The 27,513-nt window shown below is 40.4% G+C and overlaps 1 protein-coding gene and 1 pseudogene across 2 annotated transcripts in view; one reads left to right on the plus strand and one right to left on the minus strand.

Moving 5' to 3' along the window:
* CPM (carboxypeptidase M) overlaps positions 1–26,306 on the plus strand; it is a 97,485-nt gene extending 71,179 nt beyond the window's left edge. The window contains exons 7-9 of one of the 2 annotated variants that reach the window (XM_012441409.3): positions 2,218–2,370; positions 9,682–9,830; positions 12,067–26,306. In XM_012441409.3, the coding sequence (XP_012296832.2) occupies positions 2,218–2,370; positions 9,682–9,830; positions 12,067–12,321 (557 nt within the window). In that variant the 3' untranslated portion in view covers positions 12,322–26,306. Of the gene's footprint in view, positions 1–2,217; positions 2,371–4,255; positions 5,130–9,681; positions 9,831–12,066 lie in introns of those variants that run through there. The other variant, XM_064377005.1, reaches the window with a different exon arrangement.
* LOC105709389 (probable ribosome biogenesis protein RLP24) lies at positions 26,119–27,427 on the minus strand (annotated as a pseudogene).
* Positions 27,428–27,513: the final 86 nt, after the last annotated feature.

Consider the following 27,513-nt stretch of genomic DNA (forward strand, 5'->3'; position numbering starts at 1 on the left):
ATCTGGGCCTGTGGGGGCCACAACAAAGGGCAGAGACCATACAGCCTTCTGTCTGGAACCTGAATCCACAGGTGGCAACTGGAGCAGACCGCTGCAAAGCCAGCAGCAGGGGAAGCTGGGGGAGGCAGGGGGAACTGGGGGATGGGGGTGGGAGCTGGGGGATGTTGGGGGAGCTTGGGGACGTGGGTACCCACAGGCCTCACAGGTCCATGCTGCCTTTTTCTTTTTTCTTTTTACTTTATTTTTAGAGATGGCGTCTTGTCATGTTGTCCAGGCTGGCCCTGAACTCCTAGTCTCCAGGGATCCTCCCCTCTTGACCTCCCAAAGTGCTGGGATTACAGGCATGAGCCACAGTACCTGGCCTAAATTTTTTTTCTATTTCAGTACATCCAGAATATCCTGATGAAACTGAGAATACATATTTTCTTGGGCAGGTATCAAGTGTAACAAATTAAAATTTGTTCAGAAACTACTTTCTTAATAGTTACTGTATTTCATCGAATCCAAGATACTGTTGATTATAAAACCCGGTGTGCTACCAAGAAAATATTTTCAGTTAAAGACATGATGTTTTTAGCCATAAAATTTTTTAAGACACATCCCAATTCAGAGATATTAAAATATAAAAAATATTGCATCTTAGGCCAGGAGCAGAAGCTTATGCTTGTAATCCTAGCACTTTGGGAGGCCAAGGTGTGCAGATTGCCTGAGCTCAGGAGTTTGAGACCACTCTGGGCAATATGGTGAAACCCTGTCTCTACCAAAATAAAAAAAGTTAGACAGGTGTGGTGGTACACACCTGTAGTCCCAGCTACTCAGGAGGCTGAGGTACAAGAATTGCTTGAACCCAGGAGGCAGAGGTTACAGTAGCTGAGATTGTGCCACTGTGCTCCAGCCTGTTCCATAGAGCAAAACTCCATCTCAATAATAATAATAATAATAATAATAATAATAATAATAATAATGATGTTGCATCTTAGTCTGTGGTAAAATGAAAGCCAGGGACAGTGCCTCATGCCTATAATTCCAGCACTTTGGGAGGCCAAGGCAGAAGGATCACTTAAAGCCTGAAGTTTGAGACCAACCTGGGCAACATAGTGAGACTCCATCTCCATACACAAATTTTTTTTTTTAAGTACCAATCTCAGCAACATGGCAAACCCCATCTCTACCAAAAAATACAAGCCACTGCACTCCAGCCTGTGCAACAGAGCAAGACACTGTCTCAAAACAAAAAGAATTAGCTGGGTGTGGTGGTGCATATCTGTAGTCGCAGCTACTTGAGAGGCTGAGGTAGGAGGATCACTTCAGCCCAGAAGTTTGAAACTACAATGAGCTGTGATTGCACCACTGCATTCCAGCCTGAGTGATACAGCGAGACCATGTCTCTATTTAAAAAAAAAAAAAAAAAAAAGGAAAGTATGAAATGATTATAACCTTTTGAAAATAGGGGACCAGAGGAGACAACTGGAAAGTCAGCATGAGTAGTGGCAGCTTTGACTACAGGAGGCTGGGCCTTCCACCTCTGAGAGGCAGCCTAACATTCTGTCTTTGATCTGCAGGAGCTCTCTGGCATATTGGGGAAGCCCACAGGGGCTGGCGGAAGGTGGCCTGCACTCCAGTGTCTGCCATTCACTGGCCAACACCCCTGGGGACTTTTCTTAACATCTGTGATCATGTTTCCTCATCTGTAAAGAAGGGGCAGTTGCTTAACGAGCTGCTACAAAGCACTGCATACTGTACCTAGCAATAGTGAACACTCAGTAAATGTTGGCCATGATTCTTCCATTTTAGTATGCTTTGCTTTATGTAGTAAGTGTATTTATCAATGATTTGTAGAAATATTTTTAAAGGAATCTTGTTCCAGCTTATATCCATTTAAAAGGTAATTTAAGAAAGAAATGTAATTCGAAGAATCCTTTTTGTAATGTAGGATTTCAAAAAATAAAAAAGAACCCTTCCTTCACCCCTTACTTAGTTTTGACGCACAGGTGCACTTAAGTCAGCTCTGATCCAGTTACCCATATGGGAAAATTTAGGGTTGTCTGGTCATGCCTGGCTAATAAAATGTCAAGCCCTGATTTTACAAGCTAATATGTCAAATTCATCTTGTCCTGTTTACAGGTAGCCATCTGATTCACTTGTCCCCAAAGCACGTGATGTTTGGCCGCACTTCAATTTTAGACCCTAACAAAAATTCAATATGCTTGTGTTTAGGTGGAATGCAAGATTACAACTACATCTGGGCCCAGTGTTTTGAAATCACGTTGGAGCTGTCATGCTGTAAATACCCTCGTGAGGAGAAGCTGCCATCCTTTTGGAATAATAACAAAGCCTCATTAATTGAATATATGAAACAGGTGCACCTAGGTTTGTACAGTTTTCTTATTAATTCCCTGTTAATACAAAATACAGCATCTGGCAAGACCTCCGAGTTGAGTCAACGCAAGCCTTTATTTATGCTCTGTAGTTACAGCCTCATTTCAGTACCAGATCTGACGGTTAAGAATTCTCTCTGTGTGAATACCTGCAGTGTGTGAGAAATGCAGTGCCCACTCATTCATAGAAAACAAAGCATGAGTCATGTTCTTTTAATATGAGGGTATAAAAATCCAGAGTACCAGCCGGACATGGTGGCACACACCTGTAATCCCAGCACTTTGGGAGGCCAAGGCAGGTGGATCACCTGAGGTCAGGAGTTCGAGACCAGCCTGGCCAACAAGGGAAAACCTTGTTTCTACTCGAAATACTAAAGACAGAAAAATTAGCTGGGCATGGTTGCATGCACCTGTAGTCCCAGCTACTTGGGAGCCTGAGACAGGAGAATTACTTGAACCCGGGATACGGAGGTTGCAGTGAGGTAAGATGGTGCCACTGCACTCCAGCCTGGGTGACAGAATGAGACTCTGTCTCAAAAACAAACAAACCAAAAATCCAGAGTACCCCTAATTTTACATGTTAAATGTTCTAGAACTCTAGCAAAAGATCAAGAAAACAGGATGCTACTCTGTTACATGATTTCCCATTTAGGAAAACACTGTGTTTGCTTCTTACTCGCCACACAGTACCAAGGACTCTGAGAACACTGGACATACCAATACCACTTTGCATTTTTTCCAGAACTGGGGTGGTGAGCTAGCTCCATTGCCTTCAACTTCTCTCACCTGTGAACTCCACCAGATGTCCTGGTGCTAGGAATCTTGCCAGCCTGTTTGTTGAAGGCTGGCTGGCCCTTATCACAGATGGACATACTAAATGTGTCAAAGAATGGTAGCTCTAAAATGTGCAGCAACTCACTAGGATGACTTCTAAGACAGATTGCCAGGCCCCAACCCAGAGTTTCTGACTGAATGGGCCCTGAATTATTACCATCTTCCCACGTGATGCTAATGCCGCTGGTTCAGGGACTATACTTAGAAAGCCACTGCACTAGAGAAACACACTACTTGAGATGATGATGGAATCTTGTGCAGTTCAAGTTTATTAAAGGTGGTGTCTGTTTGGGCAAGGTGTGGACAGCTCTTCTTTTTTACAGAGTTAAAATTACCTGCTTCCATTCAGAATGGCTTGGGGAGAGAAACATGTCAGAAATTGGCATAATAGCTATAATATCACGAGAGAGAGAGAGAGAGAGAGAGAGAGATAGAGAGAGAGACAGTGTTTGTGTGTTGAAAAGGATTGCTGCATGAGCCTACTGTATAATTGCATAATTCCTGGACTGTTCTGCATGATTCACACCAAAGCTTTCCTCCTGCTACGAAGAAGATGGAGAAGGATGAGGGAGGGTAGCACAGGGCCAGAGGACTGAGTGCAATTAGTACCCTCCCTTGGCCACACAACCCTAAAAGGGATGCCTCTACCCTCTTTCATGCCTGTATTCCCAGCCTCCATTCCGTGACTTGAAAAGAAGTACACAAAGATTACTGGTAAACTCTCAGGGCTGTTTAACTGGCTGAGTCACTCATGGACTAGGTTGACTCTCCATGATAGGGGATGTTATGAAATCCGTTCTTTCTCACCAGCATCTCATCAGATTATAAACTTATTATTGGGACTTTCACCTTCCTTATTATGTCATCAACCTTTGTCTTGGGTTCTTTCTTGCTTAGTACTCTGGTATTTCCTTCTCCATTAGATTTTCCTTATGAGGCATGTCATGTATTAATCTAACCTATTATATTTCTACCTATCTTGATCCTTTAGTTTCTTAATCTGACTATTACTATTATTATTATTGTCATTATCATTATTTTAGGGACAGGGTCTCACTCTGTCACTCAGGCTGGAGTACAGTGGCGCAATCATCGCTCACTGTAACCTTGAACTCCTGGGCTCAAGTGATCTTTCTGCCTCAGCCTCCCAAGTAAGTAGGACTACAGGTGAACACCACCATGTCTAGCTAATTTAAAAAAAAAAAAAAAAAAAAAACTTTGTGTAGCTTTGTGTAGAGACAGAATCTTGCTATGCTGTCCAGGTGAGTCTCAAACTTCTGGTCTCAAGCGATTCTTCTGCCTCAGCCTCCCAAAGTGCTGGGATTTCAGGTGTGAGCCACCATGACTGGCTCTGCCTATTCTTTTCTGAAATTTATTCTTCACCAGTGTCAACATGGTCATGGACATGCATATGCTGTATGTAACTGCACCACTATTTTCAGAACCTCAATCTAGCTGTACAGATTATTCACCAAGAACTGAATGAAGGTGGGCTTTGAAGTGTCATGTGGATATAATATTGCCAGGGAAGGGGCTTTGTGAACTGATAACATATAAATTGCAGTATACCTGTAGTTATTATTTTTAATACTTTTGAAGGTTTATCAGTCCACCATTAGCACTAGGTTTGTTTGTTCATTTCTGAGATAGAGTCTGGCTCTGTCACGGAGGCCAGAGTGCAATGGTGCGATGATCTCGGCTCACTGCAACCTCCGCCTCCTGGGTTCATGTGATTCTCCCACCTCAGCCTCCCAAATAGCTGGGATTACAGGTACCCACCATCATGCCTGGCTAATTTTTGTATTTTTGTACAGACAGGGTTTCACTATGTTGGCCAGGCTGGTCTTGAACTCCTAATCTCAGGTGATCCACCCGCCTCCACCTCCCAAAGTGCTGGGATTACAGGCATTAGCCATGATGCCAAGCCCATTTACACTAGGTTTTATAAATAATGTTTATCTGCCTGTCCCTGTAATCAGATGGAAACAACTCACTCAAAAAATATGTATTGCCACATCAACCCTGTCCCCTTGTGGTTTAAGACAGATGCATAACACGGTTTAACAATGAAACCATATTTCCAAACACCAATACAGTGTGGTTATTATTACATAATAGAAAGGTTCTGCCACTACTTGTGCTCAATAAGAAGCTAATGAATGTTTTTGTTTGTGAAGGATAAGAGCAAACACCCTTTTATTGGTATTGCTCTGGTTTAAGGATATTATTGATATTTGTCAAGCTGCGTTGCATTTGCTGGTTCCATGTTACCAATCACTAGGATGCTTCTGAGTTTCTGAGGTTTTGACCCATCTGGAACATTCTGACCCACCTTGTCTGGGAAGGAAAGGTCTTCTGCTTTAGTGGAAGGGCATTGCCAAGAGGGCAGAGGCTTGGGTAAAGCAGTTGTGTCATCTCGCAATGTTTGAAATCATAAGCAAGCACTTGTCTGAATCTCAGTTTAGTCAACAGAAAGTTGAAAGTAATGGCATCAGCCTTGCTTCCCATCAGCCTGTTCTAAGGCTTCAGTGGTGTTTTTCTTTCCATTAGAACTCACTGCAGACCTCAAGTGAAACTCAGGCCCCTTGGTGCCATATTGTCCTGATTAGAGGATGATTTATTAGGTTTGAATTGAGACGAGGATGTCACAGACATTAAGGCCAAGGTAGCAAAGGAGGGCAAGTCTGAATTCTAGGGGCATAGATTGTCTTGCTTGTCCCCGTCTCTGAGGAGAAGCAAAAATGAGCAAGATATGGTGTTACCTGCTGCTTCCCTGTCTCTCCCCTGGACTCCTCAAAGCAGATCTGAACCCAGAGAGCCAGGGAATGGCTCACGGCATCCAGAAACTTAGGCAACCTGGGCCTAAAAGAATCTGGTATGTGCCGAGTTCCAGAAGCCTGTGGGACACAGATGTGGATCTGTCACCACATCCAACAAAGGAGGCAACTGTGACCATGCAGTGGGGACATGGGCACAAACCAGCAGTCTCCTAAGTACCGTCCCAGCTCCGACTCTCAGTCGTGCATTTCTCCCGTGTATCTCCCCATCTGGCCACAGAATTTTATTTCTTCTCATTTGTGTAGCATCTGAGCACTTTTTAAATTTTTATTTTGTGTTTGTTTTTATATATAGTTAATAGTGTTGGCTCTCTCTGTATCTCTTGAGGTCTACCAGTCTTTTTTTCAGTGTTTCAACTTCAGCATATAGAAATAAATCACATTTTCTAGTAAAACAGTTACTTCCCTCTTAGGTGTAAGGTTTGGTGGTATGTAGACAATATATTGTAAAGACATATACAACTAAAGCACGCTTTCATTTGACTAGAGGGAGGAGTTTTTCTATGCATACAAATTCCATACATAAGCATGGTCTATGTTTGCCCAGTGACAGTGATATTCACATACCCCAGGCTTCCACCACTGGAATAACTATCTTTAGGTTTAGATAAGAGTCATACGAAAGTGAGTCTTCGGACCTATAATCCCAGAAATTTGACAGGCCAAAGTGGGCAGATCACTTGAGATCAGGAGTTTGAGAACAGCCTGGCCAACATGGTAAAACCTATCTCTACTAAAAATACAAAAATTAGCTGGGTGTGGTGGCGGGCACTTGTAATCCCAGTTACTTAGGGGGCTGAGGCAGGAAAATCGCTTGTACCCGGGAGGTGAAAGTTGTGGTGAGCCGAGATCATGCTACTACACTGCAGGCTGTGCGACAGAGGGAGACTTCAATTCAGGGAAAAAAAAAAAAAAATATGATGAATAAGGGTCAAACTGAAATATGAAGACTTGTTCAGACATTTCTTCAAATGCAAATTGTTCCTCCTTTTTCCATGTTTGAGGGTAGGCAGATCTCAGGTTAACTGGAGCCTCAGTTCAGAGGCAGCACACATTGATATGCGTTGTTGCAATACCTAAGGCCATCTAAAACCACTGTCACGTGAGGCCGTCCAAAACCACTGTCACGTGCAACCGTCCAAAACCACTGTCACGTGCGGCCGTCCAAAACCACTGCCACGTGCGGCCGTCCAAAACCACTGCCACGTGCGGCCGTCCAAAACCACACGTGCGGCCGTCCAAAACCACTGCCACGTGCGGCCGTCCAAAACCACTGTCACGTGAGGCCGTCCAAAACCACTGTCAATAAAATCAAGTCTGGTCTATTAAAGTGTAACTGCTTCTAGCCAAGAAAAAATTTGCTGCCTTTTTTTAAAGAGTATCATGACTTTTTTTTGGTGTCTTCTGCCAACTACTCATCACTAGTACTCTGAATTCCATTTCGTCATCATCCTCAATGTTAAAGGATGGTATAATATCAGTTTCAATGATACTTCTGCTTTGCTTTTTATGCACTTCATTTACTTTGATTTGATGGGTTTTGGGGAAGTCAATGAAAAATACAGAAGATGCCAACAGATACACCACCACCCTCTATCACAAGCTACCTTGCTGAAATGCATAGATTTTATAAGTGGCGAGAACACAGTCAGCTAGCTCAGAGCCCTGGAGAAGGAAATAATTTGCATAGCTTCTTCCCTCACATATTCCTGCTTTACCGAACAAAGTTGAATTGAGATTCCAGTAACTCATCTAATATGTGTTTTCCTCCCCACCCCACCCCCACAGTTTTTCTTATCCAAATAAGAAGAAAGAAAGCTGGGCCTGGTGGTTCATACCTATAATCCTAGCACTTTGGGAGGCCAAAGTGGATCGCGTGAGCTTAGGAGTTCAAGACTAGCCTGTGCAACAAAGTGAAACCCCACCTCTACAAAAAAAAAGTACAAGCCTGGGCAACATGGCGAAACCCCGTCTCTACAAAAATTAAATAAATTAATTAAAACAGTGTCACTGAAACCCAAGGAATAAATCCATAATCTGGTTACCAAATTATGACCAATTTATGATTGGGTACTACCTAAAGATCAAAAGGATATATATTAAGCAGTAGGAACAAATATAACGGAAATGTTTTTTAAAAAAGAGAGGCCAGGCCGGGCACAGTGGCTCACACCTGTAATGCCAGCACTTTGGAAGGCCGAGGCGGGTAGATCACCTGAGGTCCGGAGTTTGAGACCAGCCTTGACCAACCAGGAGAAACCCCATCTCTATTAAAATACAAAATTAGGCCGGTACGGTGGCACATGCCTGTAATCCTAGCTACTTGGAAGGCTGAAATCCCTTGAACCTGGGAGGCAGGGTTGTGGTGAGCCAAGATTGTGCCATTGCACTCCAGCCTGGGTAACAAGCGCAAAACTGTCTCAAAACAAAATAAAACAGGCCAAAGAGAACCACATGACGTGAACATAGAAGTTTACATAGTTGTATAGAGAAAGGGAGAAGGAAATGTGGCATTTTCCTCCTCTGTTAGCAAAAAATGAAGAGTGAGGAATTAAATAGGAAAGAGAGTAAAATAAAAGGCAACCTAGGTCAGATAGAAGTTTGTTTAACAAGATAAACATTGTTTTGTTAAATGCCAAAATTTTTATTTTTCATTTTAACCATTTCTTGGGGAAGCTATTATGTGTGCCTCATGTTTTTCTGCCCTAGTAATTAATCATTGAGTATAACTGTTTGGGGATCGTTCAAGCTCATCTTATCATTTTAGACTCTTCATTCTCATTTATGTCATTGGGGGCTTAGGTGGCTTCACCTTAAGGTAATATGATTTGACCCTGGAGTAAACAAACTAGATGTGAAATGTAGGATCTAAAATAAGAAAGGTCTTAAAAATTAATGGCCTTTTAAAAATTGTACTCCTGAAATTTTGAGAGGCGCTCTGGAGACTATCATGTATTGACAGTGAGGCTGGGCCACTTCGTTGGCTGTGTGAGCTTGTGAAGGTAATTTTAATAAGCCAGAGCCTTAGTTTTCTTCATCTGTGAAATCATGAAAATAATTGATGGCACAGAGTTGTTATGAGAATTTAATGAGAAAATACACATTTAGCAGTTAATACAGAACCTGGAATATACTAAGTGCTCAATAAATATTGGCTGCTATTACTGGTCAGTCGATTCCATGCTTCCAGTCTTGTGATTATAATTTTGCTTCTCATGTAGTTTGACCACAAGACAAAACTATTGAGTCCCTTGCATAGGTAAATATCTTGTTGTAATGTACTACACTGACAGTGTTTTTATTTAGGATTTTATGGAATCCACCAATGATTGTAGTACAGTTTGGTGATTGAGTAAATAACTTGGAAGTGACAGGAGTGGATCTTAGGTTGTCATCTGTGTTCTCTCACTTTGATAATATGTGCTAATATAAATGGACTATTCCATTAGTCATTTTGACTATATTTTAAGTTACATCAAAAATAAGTTTTCTTTCCCTCTCTAACAGTTAATATTAAATCAGAACATTGAGTTAGCTAATAAATATTGCATATATTGTTCTTAAATATTTACAAGAATTTTTATATGCCATAAAATATGGTATTTACATTTAATTTTATTTTTGTCTTGCAGGTGTAAAGGGTCAAGTTTTTGATCAGAATGGAAATCCATTACCCCATGTAATTGTGGAAGTCCAAGACAGAAAACATATCTGCCCCTATAGAACCAACAAATATGGAGAGTATTATCTCCTTCTCTTGCCTGGGTCCTATATAATAAATGTATGTATGTAAGGCTAGTTATTGTTGCTAAAATATTATAGAACTCATAATACTTACCCAGAAGAAATTGAAAAATAAATCTAAGAAGTTCAAAAGTAGATCCATCAAGACAGAAAGAAAGGACAGTGTCAGACTTGCAATTAGCAGGGGGTAGAAGGGATGGAAATTACAGAGAAAAAAAAAATTCCTATTTTTTTTCTGATGGCAATTATTTTTTTAAATAGAAGCCAAATCCTATTTCCTGTGATACCTTTTATGATTAAAACGTAACCTCATTTATAATTAGAATAAGCAATGTAGCAAAGGTAGTTTATACCTTCCTGGAATAACATATGGCACTCATTCCATGGAATATACTTTCTACTATAAAAAATGAATTGGGAAATGTTCCTTAGAATTTATTTTATAATTGAAATCTGATCCATAAATTTTATCACTATATTCAGCAAATGATAGACTTATTTTGCAGCCCTTTTTTCAATTGATGCAAGTAAAATTTCAGTTTTTAATTTCATAAAATAGATATTTCTGAGTTATTTTATCTAAGACAGGGAGGCATGGACTAATTTGAGCCTGAGTAGATTTATGTGAAATAACTAAATGAATAAGTATTGATTTAGTTGGCCAGATTTTGCCTCTTTCTCTTTGATGTGACTTTCTCTGAGAAATTCAAGATTCTTCTACTTTGCTTAGTGGGTCTCATGCCAACCATAGCAGTCATTCAATGTAGAGCTAATCCTGGAAGAAGGTAGTCATCTCTTCTGTAGTGAAAACTGAATGAGTATTTTATTATTTCATCTTGAGGACATCATGAAAAACAAGGTTTTTAGTTGATAAAACTATAGAATTCAGAGCCTCCCTGCTCCATGGGTTCTCCCCAAGGTACCTAGAAGTGGGGTCTATCAACTGCAAATCTTTTAGGAATATCCACTCCTACAGAGAAAATGGATAGAGCTTGAAAAATCTCAATTCACTGTGGTGAATTTTTCTCTAGAGGGCCCTTTATTTTCCTCCTATTTACTGTACTATTTCTATCTATTTTAAAAAATGGTTTTCCTTATAGTGAATCTAATTACTTGAATGCAATCTCATAAATAAGCCACAACTTTAGAATAACGTTGTGAATTCTTCATTTCACATTAGTTAGACTAACACAGTACACATTGACCATAGATATTATTTCCAGGATAAGATTTGAAGTTAAGACTCCGGACGTTGAAATGAATGTGTAAAATACATACCAATGAGTGGTTATGTAAATGTCATTCTCCATTTTTTCCCTTCTCCACCATATATAATAAAAGCATTTCTCAGTAGACATTGCCTGTAGTTAGTTTAGCATTTCTCTTATTTGACCTGATCATTTTCGCCACAAAAAAAAAAAAAAAAAAAAAAAACTAACTGAAGATTCAGGCTCATATGAACAAAACCAGGTAAAATCAAAGCTTTTAAAGGAGGCTGGATGTGGTAGCTCACACCTGTAATCCCAGCACTTTGGGAGACCAAAGTGGGTGAATCATTTGAGGTCGGGAGTTCAAGACCAGTGTGACCAATGTTGTGAAACCCTGTCTCTACTAAAAATACAAAAAATTACCTGGGCATGGTGATGCATGCCTATAATCCCAGCTACTTGGGAGGCTGAGGTAGGAGAATTGCTTGAATCTGGGAGGTGGAGGTTGCAGTAAGCTAACGTCGTGCCACCATACTCCATGGTGGGTGACAGAGCGAGACTCCATCTCAAAAAAAAAAAAAAAAAGAAAGAAAGAAAAGCATTTAAATGAAGCAATAGACTTGTAGGTCAACTGAAAAGAAATGAGTAAGTTGAGAAAATAATTCTAATGATTCTACTTGTAAATAATCTTGATATCTAAGAAGGATGTTAAATACACACAGGAAAAAGGGAAACAGTTAACTCTTTACCTTTGTGGCCCATGAAAAGGATGGTGGCAGAATCATCTGCTGCTTCCTTCTCTTCACTTACATCCCCAGATAAGGTACCCGTCTGTCCTTATTTCATTTTGTAATTCTTGGCAACAGCAGCCACAACGCTGGTCTCTGTCAACAGGCATTGGGAAACTCAGCCTGCAGGACCAAATCTGTTGCTGGCCCAGAGTCTGGCAGATTGTGACATGCATTGCACAAAGGCTGCATTTTAGTGGTGGAGATCAGTGTTTTCAGTGTGGACACCACCAAACATCTTCAGTCACTCATATAATTGTCTCTTGTTTCTTCTCAGGTTACAGTCCCTGGACATGAGCCATACCTTACAAAGGTAATTATTCCAGAGAAATCCCAGAACTTCAGTGCTCTTAAAAAGGATATTCTGCTTCCATTTCGAGGGCAATTGGATTCTATCCCAGCATCGAATCCTTCATGCCCAATGATTCCTCTATACAGAAATTTGCCAAGCCACTCAGCTGCAACAAAGCCTAGTTTGTTCTTATTTTTAGTGACTCTTTTGCACATATTCTTCAAACAAAGTAAAATGTGAAACTCAAGCCACATCACCACCTGGAATCAGGGATTACTCACTCCAGGTTACTGTAACCCTAACTCACTCTAGTGGGACCTTGACTCAAGAAGCTCCACAATCTTCCTGAAGAAAAGTGGATGTTTCCAAATTCTGCAATGCAATATGTGGTGATAATGAGAAGAATGATTCAGTCTTGATGATGAATGGAAGACACTTACCTAGCACGCACTTCTCATTTACACTCAAATTAATCTTGAAGTCGTCTTAAAATTTGTAAGAAGTTAAAACTTGAGAAGCAAAAAAATGCCTTCCAAAGGAAGATAATTTTGTATCCAGAGAACCGGATGAATATAAGCAATAAAGATGAACATTTATTGATCTCCTACCTACAAGACCTCACCATGAGTCCAGACATGGTGGCTCACGCCTTGTAATCCCAGCACTTTGGGAGGCCAAGGTGGGTGACTCACCCAACAGCCTCAGGAATTCAAAACCAGCCTGGCCAACATGGTGAAACCCCGTCTCTACTAAAAATTAGCGGAGCGTGGTAGCAGGTGCCTGTAATCCTAGCCACTCAGGAGGCTGAGGCAGGAGAATCGCTTGGACCTGGGAGGCAGGGGTTGCAGTAAGCTGAAATTGCACCACTGCACTCCAGCCTGGGCAACAGATTGAGACTCTGTCTCAAAAAAAAAAAAAAAAAAAAAGACCTCACCGTGAGTGCTATATGTAAAGAGATAGTATGTGCCATATATTTTTAGTTCTCAGAGAAGGGTGAAATTATAGGACTGGGAATTGTTTTGCAAATTTTCTAGGAGATGTGAGAGAAAATATGCAAGCATATTTGAGTGGCCCAAGAAAATACAAGCCTGAAGGGAAAAGATTGTGTCTCTATAGAGCATCAAAGCACACAAGTCAATTAAGTAAGCCCCTCTCCCTCCAGAGTCACGTGTCCCTAGATTTTGGCACCTGGCGCCACAGTCATCTGTTAGGCTGATGACTCCAAGGGTATAACTCTAGCCTCTTGCCTGAGCTTCAGACTCACATCCCACTGCCCACTGGACACATGCACCTGGATGTGACTCACAGGTACCTCAAATCTATCATGTGGAGATACTCATCCTGTTCCCCCTAGATCTGCTCTTCCTGCTGCATTGTCTCTCTCAGTTACTGGGACCACCAAGCTAGGAACCTTGGAGTCATCCCTGATACTTTCTCCTCCTCCTAAATCCCATGTATTCAGCAAGTAACTAAAGATTGGTGTTGGCTGGGCATGGTGGCTCATGCCTGTAATCCTAGCACTTTGGGAGGCCAAGGCGGGCAGATCACTTGAGGTCAGGAGCTCGAGACCAGCCTGGCCAACATGGTTAAACCCTATCTCTACTAAAAAAAAAAAATACAAAAATTAGCCAGGCGTGGTGGCACGTGCCTGTAATCCCAGCTACTGGGGAGGCTGAGGCAGGAGAATTGCTTGAACCCAGGAGGTAGAGGTTGCAGTGAGCCAAGATGGTGCCATTGCACTCCAGCCTGGGAGGAGAAGCGAGACTCCATCTCAAAACAAAAAAAAAAAAATTCGTGTTAATGATAAATATTGATGAATTCTGCTCTTCTTGGTTGTCAGCACTGCTGCAACAGCTTTTTTGGTCCCTTGCTCCTTTCAGTCCCTCTTCCACACAGCACTTTTTTTGGTCCCTTCTCCTCTTCAATCCATCCTCCACACAGCACTGGGGAAGGGGAGCCACTTGAAACAAAATCCACAACTGCTCATAGTTCATGAGCACAGAGCTGCTTGTGTCCCTGTATCTGGAATGCCATTCTACCCACCACATTTTTCCTTTCCCACTCCTCTTAAAACTCAGTTCGGGTAGCAGCTCCACTAGGAAGCCTTGGCTGACCATAATCCCATTCAATTCCATTTCACCCCTTCCCAGGCAGTCTGGGGTTGAGGACCCTTCCTCTTTGCTCCCCAAAATAAACTGGGTATCTCTACTATTGGATTTACAACATTGTATTATAATCTTCTATTTCTATGGGTGCCTTCTCTAGTAGAATGTGAGCTCTTTGAGGCCAAGGTCTACTAAATTTGTTGGAACAATTCATTTTTATATCCTCAAAGCCTAGCACATAGTAGATACTGAATGAATGAATGAACAAACAAGGGGTTCCAGGAGCCTGTTACTCCCAGTCCTTCCCGGAAACCACCTAGGGTTTTGTCATTTTATGAAGCTAGGTCTTATGCTTAGGCAATCTCCAGCTCACTTGGAACACTGACAGAAGAGTGTTTTCATGTCTGTAATCAAGAAAATAATTCCGGATACATTCCTTTTACTGGACCTTGAATTGATCCTAATGTTGGTAGTAAAGGTATTTTGTTACCTGTTAACAGCACTGCAAACTACCTTTTTTTATCAGATTAAATTTTACCATTAGGACTCAATTTGAAGTACTAATGCTTCTCAAATTTTCTGTGAGAGTTACTCTATCTTAAACCATTACCTGTAAGAATTAAAGGGTAAAGCACTAACCAGAAAAGAAAGAAAACAATAGCAACTGGTGAGCAGATTCCTTCCTTCCTTCCTGAAACTCCTTTCTTCCTTCTTTCTCCTCTTCCTACCTTCCTTTCTTCCTTCCTCCTTTCCCTCTCCTCCTCTATTTTCCCCTCCCCCTCTCCCCTTCCTCTTTTCTTTCTCTCTTTTTACTTAATCCCCAGTGTGATAGTAATATAGGCCGATTTCTAGAAGTGTGGTGTATTACTCGTGGAAAATGAGTTGCCTTCGTTCTTACCTTCAATTGAAAGTTCTACAGGATCTAGAAATGAAACCACAATGGCATGGAGAGTGATGAGAACCACAGAGGAACGACGAGCTCCTAGAGCTCTTAGGAGCATTTAGGCTATTTCTATGCCAAGCTTATTCTACAACCACAAAATCAGACATGTCAATATAAACAAAATTTGGAGGCTTCTTTAACCCACTTAGAAAATCTGGTAATTTGTGTGTTGGCAATAGACAACAAAAAAATCTTATAATAATCTGAATATCTTGATTATTTAAATAAGCAGTAATTTATTATATCCTTGAAAGTACATGTTAATATAATATTGCAAAAATGACTTTGGTGTATTACAAATAAAAGTATATAAAACTAAATTTGATTTGCCATCAAGCCCCAAACAATTTTTAAACTGGGCATTGAGTTCTAACTTTTCTAAGATAGCAGTTTTTGAAGGGACACGAACTAAAATCAGAATGAGTTCATGAGCCTTAAGGTAAATATCTCTTGCTGAAATAATCTTTTTAAAATCAAAATTTGGTATCAGACTCAAAATCATTTAAAGACTAACAAAACACAATCATGGCATTCTGACTGTGGTCGAACCAGGTACCCAAACCCCTCCCTGTGCAACACCTTTCCTGCTCTTCCCCTCCCTCGTAGGCTGGTGGTTATGCTCCGTGGCTCTAAGTTAAGCTAGAATTCCTTTTGTAGAGAAACCAGCATGATAAACACATTCATGATGGGAGAAAAATGTGGGAGTGAATTGATATTTAGAAAGCAGCAGTGAGGCATGGTGGCTCATGCCTGTAATCCCAATTTGGGAGGCTAAGGCAGGCCGATCACTTGAGGTCAGGAGTTTGAGACCAGCCTGGCCAACATGGTGAAACCCTGTCTCTACTTTAAAAAGTACAAAAATTAGCCGGTGTGGTGGCACATGCCTGTAGTCCCAGCTACTTGGGAGGTTGAGGCAGGAGAATCTCCTGAACCCAGGAGGCTAAGGTTGCAGTGAGCCTAGATTGCATCACTGCACCACACTCCAGCCTGGGCAACAGAGCAAGACTCCCTCTCAAAAAAAATAAATAAAAATAAAAAAAAAAAAAGGCAGAAGCCCTGGATTCAAATCCACCATACACTCAGTTTTCTTATCGGTAAAATGAAGACCTCCTGACTGAACAGTGATTCTGTGACTCTTAGAAACAGTGGTAAGAGATGCTACATTTTTGGTGCTTGTTCAGATGGAGGAAGGATAGTTAACACTCAGGTAGCAATTATTTTGAAGGCAGTATAATATATCTTCTTAAAAAGTATACCTACTCAAATATTGGTAAATGTTGACATGACTGAACCTAAATGGCGAGGAGTATTTTAGAAAAACACTAAGTCCCTGCAGATAAATGACAAGTGTTGATTTGGGTGCTTAATGTATTACATTTAGACTTGAACTGTTGGATGTATCAGAAATGTTAAAAGCTTTTTCTCAACATTTCCGAAAGTTTTTCCGAGAAATCAATGTTATGTTTTGTTCCAGAAGCAAATTTGCATTTGTGATCTGCTTTTAAAAATGCTGTAAGTTACCTCTATGTTTAGAAAGTGAAAATATCTGATGCTAGATTGGAAGTATCTCTTACTGGGAAATCCGGAAAGGTAAGAATAGCATATTGTCTTACTGCAACAGATAAGTTGCTTATTGAGAAGTCTGGTTGTTATTCTATATGATAACAATACAGTTGGTATGTATTTTATGATAGATCCTTTTATTTTCCTCATAAGTTTAGATGGGGAAGGGGGAAAATTATGATATCCAGATTAATTAAAGAGCATTGAGAGTCCACAGTACTGTATCTAAAGTAGAAGTGTGGGTTTGTTGTAGACTTTACGTTGTATCAACTAATGAGCAGATATTTGGACAGTATTGCTTACATTTTGCTGTACTTTTTCCACAGCCTTTTATATATGTTTTATAGCTTATTTTACCAGTTTTCCTGGGAAATTCCTTTTTTTTTTTTATTTTTTTATTTCAGATGAGGTCTCACTCTGTCGCCCAGGCTGGAGTGCAGTGGTGTGATCTCGGCTTACTGCAACCTCCACCTCCAGGGCTCAAGCCACTCTCCTGCCTCAGCCTCCTGAGTAGCTGGCACTACAGGTGCCCACCACCACACCTGGCTAATTTTTTGTATTTTCAGTAGAGATGGGGTTTCACCATGTTAGCCAGGCAGGATGGTCTTGATCTCCTGCATGATTTACCGGCCTCAGCCCCCCAAAGTGCTGGGATTACAGGCATGAGCTACCACACCTGGTCACTTTCTTTTATACTATAATTAAGAATTTATTAAAATGCTCAAATTGTCTAAGACTGTAAATTTTATTGGGGAGAGGCCATGACTACCTCTGAATTTAGTAAATTTAAAATATTTCTGATTCTCAATAGAGAACTAATATTCATATAAATAATGAATGCTTTTTTCCCATTATGTAACCTGAAATAAATGCTTATGCAAATAGAACAAAGTCCACTAAAAAGAACTGATTACCACCAAATAAAACTTTGAGGAAGACAAAATTTAATGACCTTTTATGAGGCAATAATATTGTAACAACTCTTCAAAGTCCAGATCTTCCAGAACATGTTATATATGCTATATGTTATGTATACTATATATAACATATTCCACGTTAATTTGTGTTCTGGAGCAGTGTGTTCCATGGGCAAGATGATGGATGGAAAGTATGCTTTCTGGTCAGAAAAAAGATTTGAAAAATTACAGTTTATATTAATGTAATAAACAGACTGAGAAATGCAGAAAAGAAGATGTCCCAAACATGCTTAGCTATGGGATCATCTCCTTAAATAATTCAGCCTCATACCATCCCTTTGGACTAACATACCTATATTTCCAAACACACTTTAAGAAATGCTGAGATCAGAGAAGTCTTTTGTTCTGAATAACAAAGTTTGTTGATTTCCAAGTGCTTTTGAAATATGGAGAACAGCTGTAAACAAATAATTTGCCTCCAGTAGGAACTGTAAATCTCACAGTCCTGACCTTAAGCACTGCAAAGCCCTGCTAATATCAACTTAGTCATAGGACAGAGGATGGGCCCAAGTTTCTATCTGCTCTTTGAAACATGCTGAACAAATAATAGTTTCAATGAGACATTGCTGAGTAGATATCTCAATTTAGAAAATAAACTGGAAATAATTTCTCCGTTTTCAAGAGAATTTATGATGTTACATGGAAACCCCTTAAGCAGAAGTTCCCTGGTATATTTTAGCTAGACTTCAGTATTTGATTTTGTAGCATTTTGTTTGTTTGTTTGTTTTTTGTGATGGAGTCTTGTTCTGTCACCCAGGCTGGAGTGCAGTGGTGGGATCTTGGCTCACTGTAAACTCCCACTCCCAGGTTCAAGTAATTCTCATGCCTCAGTCTCTCGAGCAGCTGGAATTACAGGCACATACCATGATGCCTGGCAAATTTTTGTATTTTTAGTAGAGACAGGGTTTCACCATGTTGCCCCAGTTGGTCTTGAACTCCTGGCCTCAAGTGATCCTCTCACCTCAGCCTCCCAAAGTGCTGGGATTACAGGCGTGAGCCACCACACCCGGGATAGATGTGCAGCTCTTAAAAGCATCCATTACAATCTCCCCTCCCACAAAAGTAAGGTAGAAGTTTTAAATGAACTAATTTTCAAGTATTAGACATGAGGGGAAAAAGTAAATAAGAATAAAAGTCTAAACAAATGATTAGTCTATTTTTGAATGGTAGAATTATGTTTCTGTTTTTTTTTTTCTGCTTCATTTTTGAAATGTTCTATTGAGGCAGGAGAATAGACAGGGAACGTAAGAATGTTTCACACCAACTTCCTAGAACTAATCTGAAAGGAAAACCCTAACTTCCCACCCTAAGTAGCAGAAGGACCAGAGGCTATTCCCTTTGCAAACCCCTGACCTTTTCTGCAACTGCAGATGAGAAATTGGCTGTCTGCAACAAATCAGACTGATTGTGAAGGAGTGTCAAGGGTTTTTTTGTTTGCTTTTTGACAACTGAGATAGAACTATTATTTCTCTGCTCTCTTGGAGTGATCTCTCAGTGCTGTTAAGAGTCACTGCTGGCCAAATGTAGTGGCTCACGCCTGTAATCCCAGCGCTTTGTGAGACCAAGGCAAGTGGATCACCTGAGGTCAGGAGTTCAAAACCAGCCTGGCCACCATGGCAAAACCCTGTCTCTACTGAAAATACAAAAATTAGCCAGGTGTGGTGGCACACACACCTGTAATTCCACCTACTCAGGAGGCTGAGGCAGGAGAATCGCTTGAACTTCGGAGGCAGTTTGCAGTGAGCCGAGATAGCGCCACTGCACTCCAGCCTGAGTGACAGAGTGAGAGGAGACTGTCTTTTAAAAAAAATTTAAAAAAAAAAGCCAACCAAGCACGGTGGCTCACTCCTGTAATTCCAGCACTTTGGAAGGCTGAGGAGGTGGATCTTACCTGAGATCAGGAGTGCAAGACCAGCCTGGCCAACATGGTGAAACCCTGTCTCTACTAAAAATACAAAAATTAGGCAGGCATGGTGGCACACACCTGTAGTCCCAGCTACTCGGGAGGCTGAGGCAGGAGAATCACTTGAACCCGGCAGGGGCAGAGGTTACAGTGAGCCAAGATCGCTCCACTTCACTCTCACCTAGGCAAAACAGCGAAGCGCCATCTAAAAAAAAAAAAAAAAAAACTACCATTAATGGACACCTTCAGTCTTCCCAACATGACACTTCCACCTTGTGGTTAAAAAATGCTTAACTTTGAAGAGATTTGGTCTTCTAGTATATCCCCTGTAAAAGAAACAAAATAAATGTGAGAAAAGATCTTTTTTATAGGGACCAATTTTTTCTAAAAAGCTTTGTCAGCGAGATTCTCTCTGTTAAAAAAAGGATTATTACGATTCTGACACCATCTCAATTTTTAAAGACTACTGTTTTCTTAGAATGTTTCTTTTTTTGCCATTTATTGCATAGACATTAATTTGGGAGAGAGGAGATTTCAGAAAATTCTAATAAGGCCAGGTGCAGTGGCTGAACACCTGTAATCTCAGCACTTTGGAAGGCTGAGGCAGGCAGATTTCATGAGGTCAGGAGTTCAAGACCAGCCTGGCCACTCCATTTCTATTAAAATGTAAAAATTAACCAAAAAAAAAAAAAATTACAGCTACTTGGGAGACTGATGCAGGAGAATAGCTTGAACCCAGGAGGTAGAGGTTGCAGTGAGCCAAGATCATGCCACTACACTCCAGCCTGAGCAACAGAGCAAGACTTCCTCTCAAATAATAATCAGTAAGATTAATGACATAGTATTTTTTTATTTTTTAGAGACAAGTCTCCCTCTGTCTCCCAAGAAGAGTGTAGCAGCACAATCATAATTCATTGTAACATCGGACTCCTGGGCTCAAGTGATCATGCCACCTCAGTCTCCCAAGTAGCTAAGACTGTGGGTGCAAGCCACCACAATTTTTGGATATAGCGTGTCATTACGTTGCTCAGGCTGATCTCAAACTCCTGGCCTCAAGTGATCCTCCTTCCTTGGCCTCCCAAAGTGTTGAGATTGCAGGCGTGAGTCACCGAGCCTGGCCCAGGATGGTATTTTAAAACTGTCTTTTCATCTTCTAAATCAACAAAAACTTCGTAGTTGCTTTCATTGCCAATCAACATCCTTTACTAAATGCCTACTGTATACACAATGCATTTATTTGACAGTTGAAAGAAAGAGATAAAAAATGATGTTACAACCTGCTATGGGAAGAAGATACAAAGGAACACATTGGTATGAACAGAATACCTCAGACTTGAGAGTGCATAAAAAAGGCTTAATTCACCAGATGCAGTGGCTCACACCTGTAATCCCAGCATTTTGGGAGGCCAAGGTAGGAGGATTGCTTGAACCCAAAAGTTCAAGGCCAGCCTGGGCAACATAGCAAGACCCTGTCTCTAAAAATACTTACATACATACATACATACATACATACATTCACAAACACACACATGTATTAGCCGGGTATGGTGGCAACAGGCCTGTGTTCACAGCTACTCGGGCTGCAGTGAGCCATGTTTGTGCCACTGTACTACAGCCTGGGCGACAGAATGAGACCCAGTCTCAGCAAAAAAAAAAAAAGCTTGGGATGGGGGTAGAGGTTACATCAAGGCTACCTAAGCTGGATTTGGGGTGATTATGGTCAAGAATGGATGCAGAATATTAAACTGCCATTCATTAAAAGTGCTTGCTACCTGCCAGACACCATCCTAAGTTCTGTATATTTAATGTCTCTAGGGTCACTAGGCAAGTAAGTACCAGATATGTGACTTTGAACTTCCCACAATAAGCTTATGAACTTTGTTGAAGCAAAATGATTTGAGAAGTGAAAAGCAATCACCCATTTCATAGTGTTCTAAAAGTCTAAAATAATCCAGTAGAACATCAGAGATAAAATCCAAAAAGCAAGTTTTTTCCCCAATATTTAAATCAAGGATGCAACGTGATATCTGTAAACTATAACTGAACAAAAATGGGAGGACCAAACGTAGTAAAATCCATTTAGGGAAATATTACTGTGATCTTGGACTGGAGGAAGGCCTACTTAATACATGACAGTGGGCTGGGAAGGTGTGAACCAAAAATACACACATGCAAAAGCACTACAATTTAACCCTGAGAAATAAATGAAATTCACCTAGAACATAATGGTAATGAAATAAATTTAAAAGGTGAAATTTTGGACCTGGTGTCGTGGCTCATGCCTGCAATCTCAGCACTTTGGGAAGCGAAGATGGGCAGATCACTTGACCCCAGGAGTTTGAGACCAGCCTGAGCAACATGATGAAACTGTCTCTACAAAAAATACAAAAATTAGGCCAGGCGCAGTGGTTCATGCCTACAATCCCAGCACTTTGGGAGGCCTAGGCAGGTAGATCATGAGGTCAGGAGTTCGAGACAAGTCTGGCCAACATGGTAAAACCCCATCTCTACTGAAAATACAAAAAAAAAAATTAGCCGGGTGTGATGCTGGGCACCTATAATTCCAGCTACTCAGGAGGCTGAGGCAGAATTGCTTAGAACTGGGAGGTGGAGGTTGCAGTGAGCTGAGATCATGCCACTGCACTCCAGCCTGGGCGACAGAGCAAGACCCCATCTCAAAACAAAACAAAAGTAAAATCTTGGAATTAGGAGAGATGCTATTTTGATAAATTGGCTTTAAGCTGTTGGCTGGACCACTAAGTTGTAGCATTCTGAAGACAGGAGAGATGTGGGATTGTAGGACTGAAACAGATGAAGGTAAATCCTACAGATTTTTTTTTAAGTCTTTAAAGCAGAGCTTTAAAGGAAAGCAATAGGAATTCAAGTATGTTTCAGTACCACTCCTCACCTAAAGACAATCAATTATGGTTTTTATTCAAAATCCTATTACTCTAACTATATTTAAGTACAGCAATCATTTCAGATGCATTACTAGCAAGTTACTGAACATGCCTCCCATCTGCTTGCTTTATGGCTCTTGTTTTATTTTCTGTTGCCTTTCATTTGTTTGTTAGCTCATTTTACAATTTGTTACTTCTGAACACCTTTCATGTGCTGGTACTTTCAGATATCTATCTCAAATATCATTTGTAAATGTCAAAAAGTCCCTATTATATATAACTGAAAGCTGGCTACATGATAGACAATGTGATCACCAACTCTTAAATAAATTTTTAAGCCAAAGAAATACTTCTTTGTAAATATCAAATCAAAATGTAATTCAACATCCAATCATAAAGGTCAACTACAAACTTTTCACAATGCCATTAACAACTTGTGGTTACCGTCATAAGCCCTAGACCTACACACCAATTATCTTTAAAACCCTTATTAGGCCTGGTGCAGTGGTGCATGCCTGTAATCCCAGCACTTTGGGAGGCCAAGGTGGGCAGATCACTTAAGGTCAGGAGTCCAAGACCAGCCTGGCCAACATGGTGAAACCTCATCTCTGCTAGAAATACAAAAATTAGCTGGTGTGGTGATGGGGTCCTGTAATCCCAGCTACTCGGGAGGCTGAGGCAGGAGTATCACTTGAACCCAGGAGGCAGAGGCTGCAGTGAGCCGAGATCACGCCACTGCACTCCAGTCTGAGCAACAGAGCAAGACTCCATCTCAATAAATAAATAAATAACCCTTATTAAAGATTTTTTAAATCTTAATTATATGATGGCAAAAACTATCCCCTTCTGGCGTAGGGGCCCACAAGCTCCTAAGCTAGCTTTTTTTTTTTTTTTGAGATGGAGTCTTGCTTTGTCATCCAGGCTGGAGTACAGTGATACAATCTCGGCTCACTGCAACCTCTGCCTCCCATGTTCAAGTGATTCTCCTGCCTCAGCCTCCTGAATAGCAGGGACTCCAGGCATATGCCCCCACGCCCAGTTAATTTTTTGTATTTTTAGTAGAGATGGGTTTCACCATGTTAGGCAGGGTGGTCTTGATCTCCTGACCTCATGATCTTCCCACCTCAGCCTCCCAAAGTGCTAGGATTACAGGTATGAGCCACCTCACCCAGCCAAAGCCAGCTTTCTGTTGTTGTTATTTTTTGTTTTTGTTTTGAGATGGAGTCTCACTCTGCTGCCAGGGCAGTGACGCTATCTCAGTTCACTGCAACCTCCACCTCCCTGGTTCAAGGGATTCTACTGCCTCAGCCTCCTGAGTAGCTGGGATTACAGGCACACGCCACCACCCCCGGCTAATTTTTGTATTTTTAATAGAGACAGGATTCATCCATGTTGGTCAGGCTGCTCTTAAACTCCCGACCTTAGGTGATTAGCCCACCTTGACCTCCCAAAGTGCCGGAATTACAGGTGTGAGGCACCACACCCAGACAAAGCCAGCTTTCAAGACTGAGGCCCCAATGCTTTCATTTAGTAAATTCTTACTGAGCACTTACATTTGTGCATCACAATCAAGAGGTTCCCAGTTTGGAGGAACTTTCAAAGACGAGGCAGTTTTTCATGCAGACAAGTAGCACAGTGGCTAGCCCAAATTCCCCTCCTTATCCCAGCTACCTCCTTTATAGACCATTCATGATCACTTACATCAGCCTGTCATGTGACCTAAGTAAAGATAAGGAGAACAAATCATTTCTTCCTGCTACTAACATGGAACATCATTCTGTCAAGTTGCTCTCACTGGAGGCTCCCAACTGCTTTAAGCTGCGCAGTGATATTTGTATTTCTAAAGTGGGCAGGCATAGCCATTCCAGAAACATATTCAGACTTGTGCCTTTTGTTACCCAAATATATGATATTCAAACAATTTCCATTTTAACTCATTAAACAATTGTTTAAGATCAAATAATTGCTTTCTTTAAACAATTCTTAATCACGTAATAAATCATTTATTTGTAAATCAATACAATTGTTTGTAAATCAAAATCTGTTGGGTTATCTATCTGAATAGGTTACTATTCAGAACCTAAGAATGTAGACAATTTTAATAACCCATAAACATGTTGATTCCATTTGCAGATTTAAATTTTGTATAAATAGCAGTCATTGCATACATATATCTTAAGTGTACATTGTTTATAATCACATTTACACTACTTACACTCCTCAGAAAAAAACAGATTCTACTTGGTTCAACTCCAAATAACACTTTGAGGAACTCCACAGGTAAAGTACTCATCCCTTTGGCCATTTGTTTCCTAAGTCAGTGTGTGTGTCTGTGTGTGTCTGTGTGTGTGTGTGTGTGTGTCTGTGTGTGTGTGTGTAAGCAGCAATGTAACAATGTACCATTAGTAAAGCTGCTGTGCAAAATTATCCCTCAGGCCTATTCTAAGCTTACAGTTTAGCTGATTTTATTGTAAGTATATACAATTCACATGTGGGAGAAAAACACTAAACCAGGATAGTTATTTTCACTACTTTGCTTAAGATTCATTTTTAAATATAAATCAAGAAGTTAATCTACACAGTTTGAGAGATACTTTTGACATTAAAAATTTTTTTTTAAATTTTAAACTGATACATAATTGTAAATATGTCATATGTACTGTTTCACGTACAATGTGTATCGATCAAATCAGTGTAATTAGCACACCCATCAACTCAAACATTTATCATTTATTTGCAGCAAGAACATTCAATAATTAACTACAGTCACCCTACTGTGCAATAGGACATCAGAACTTATTCCTCCTAATTTAACTTTGTACCCATTAAAAGTGGTTTTGTACAAATACTAGACAGATGTTCTACCCATACATTGTTTTCCAAAATTATTGTTTGGCTTTTTTTTTAAAAAAAACCACACAACAAATTTTAAAAGGCACTGAGATACATCTGCTTCTAGATCATAGCTAGGCTTGAAAAATAAAGCTTGTTCTACCAGGAATCACAAGTTAGAACTGAGTATTTGCCAAAGTAGAAATTATATAGCGTCATTTCAGGCAAAGGTTTTTCAGCTCTCCTTCCCAACTGTCTGTGAGAACAGTAAAACCAGGTCGAAACAGTCCAGCATAACCAGGCTTCATTACATAAGGCCGTTTTGTTCTAAGATGCTAATAAACCAAAACAAGAAATATTAAACTGAAAATATATTATTTGAGCTATTTTCATACAAACTGTTGGTTCCTTATATCCTCCCTTCTATAACAATAGAGGGCATATTTTACTGCAAAGAAAATTATATGTCTATCACTAGCCATAAATTTTTGAATTTTGTCATTAGTTATTACATAAATGTTGCCTAGTATCGCTAACCAAATGGCATAACCATTTTATGTCCACATTTCACTTCTGCATTTACAAACAGAATTTTCATGATTTACATAAAAGTATCTATCAGTGAAGAGTTAACAATGAGATGCAATCTAATATCCATATTATCTGATGTTTTGTAGACAGCAATGTATGTGATTTTTTTAATCACCTTTCATTTGAGTGACCTTACATAAAAAATAAATCAATAATTTAGAGGTTTTAAGTCTCCAAAAGAGATTTTCAAATGTACATGTATTAGTGGTTATAGACGAGATTCTTAGGAAACCTCTTCCACGTCTGCATCTTGTTGTAACTGTTGAATCATCTTTTCTTCCAGCTGCTTTCCTCTGCCTGCAAGAGGGGTCAAGATAAGACGAGTTTTGCCTGACTTCTTTGATGTCCTGAACTTTCTGTAGTCCTTTATTTTTCTTCAATTTGTTCATTATAAATTTAGTTTGGCATTTGTTTGATCTTTTCAGCTGTCTTCATTGCATCAGTGGTTTTATTCCATAGTTCTTGCTGGTATTTGACAGGTTCATTTCTACATTTTTCAAATTCAAATGAATTATCCACTGTAAGCTCATTATTACCAGTTGCTTTACAGAATGCTTTAGTCCACCTAACCTTTCAAGAATTGCACTTCTTTTTAAAGTTTTTATGACATTTGGATTCACACAGTCTGAACACCTTGCAATACCTGCAGATGAACACCGTGATATAGCCAGGGTAGACTGGCCCCAAGAGACACTAACACTTCTCAGTACACATGCTGAGCTCACATGGGCCTCCACTGACCAAACATGGAGCTAGAGAGGAAGTCAAGAGGTATCTTGGAATTCCACATTCTGACCTTGTCATTCTTTTTTTTTTTTTTTTTTTTTTTTTGTGAGACGGAGTTTCGCTGTTGTTACCCAGGCTGGAGTGCAATGGCGCGATCTTGGCTCACCGCAACCTCCACCTCCTGGGTTCAGGCAATTCTCCTGCCTCAGCCTCCTGAGTAGCTGAGATTACAGGCACGCGCCACCATGCCCAGCTAACTTTTTGTATTTTTAGTAGAGACAGGGTTTCACCATGTTGACCAGGATGGTCTCGATCTCTTGACCTTGTGATCCACCCACCTCGGCCTCCCAAAGTGCTGGGATTACAGGCGTGAGCCACCGCGCCTGGCCGACCTTGTCATTCTTGAAGGAAAATGATGAATAATTTCTGGTTAGTTCAGAAAAAAACTTGCAATCTTTCCAGTTAGTTTTTAAATGAACAATTCTGTTTATCAAATTTCTGAATTAACCTTTCTGAATTCACAGGTTTCCAAAACTGGCCTTAAGCAAAAGTCTGAAACCTAGGCTGGGCACCAAGTAACCAAGCCCAGGAAGGGACTTGGAAGTGTCCTACAGTTGTTCTTCAACTTAGGGGAAGCAACAGCTTCCACTAAATCCTGAAAATGATTCTTTTCTGTGAAAAAAGGGCTTGATATACTAGGTTAGACTTCAAAGACAATTCCACATTTTACCCAGGAGGAGGCTTTAAAAAGTTCTGTCTTATGGGTAAATGGTAGCTATTTTCACTGGTAACATCATTACCCCCATCCCTTACTTCAGTTGTTTGTACAAAAGAGGCTGGAGAATAAAAAGTACACTTTTACAGCCAGGTGGGGTGGCTCATGCCTATAATC

The sequence above is a fragment of the Aotus nancymaae genome, unplaced genomic scaffold, assembly GCF_030222135.1.
Source record: "Aotus nancymaae isolate 86718 unplaced genomic scaffold, 86718_ANA_hifiasm-v0.15.2.pri h1tg000016l, whole genome shotgun sequence".
NCBI lineage: Eukaryota > Metazoa > Chordata > Mammalia > Primates > Aotidae > Aotus > Aotus nancymaae.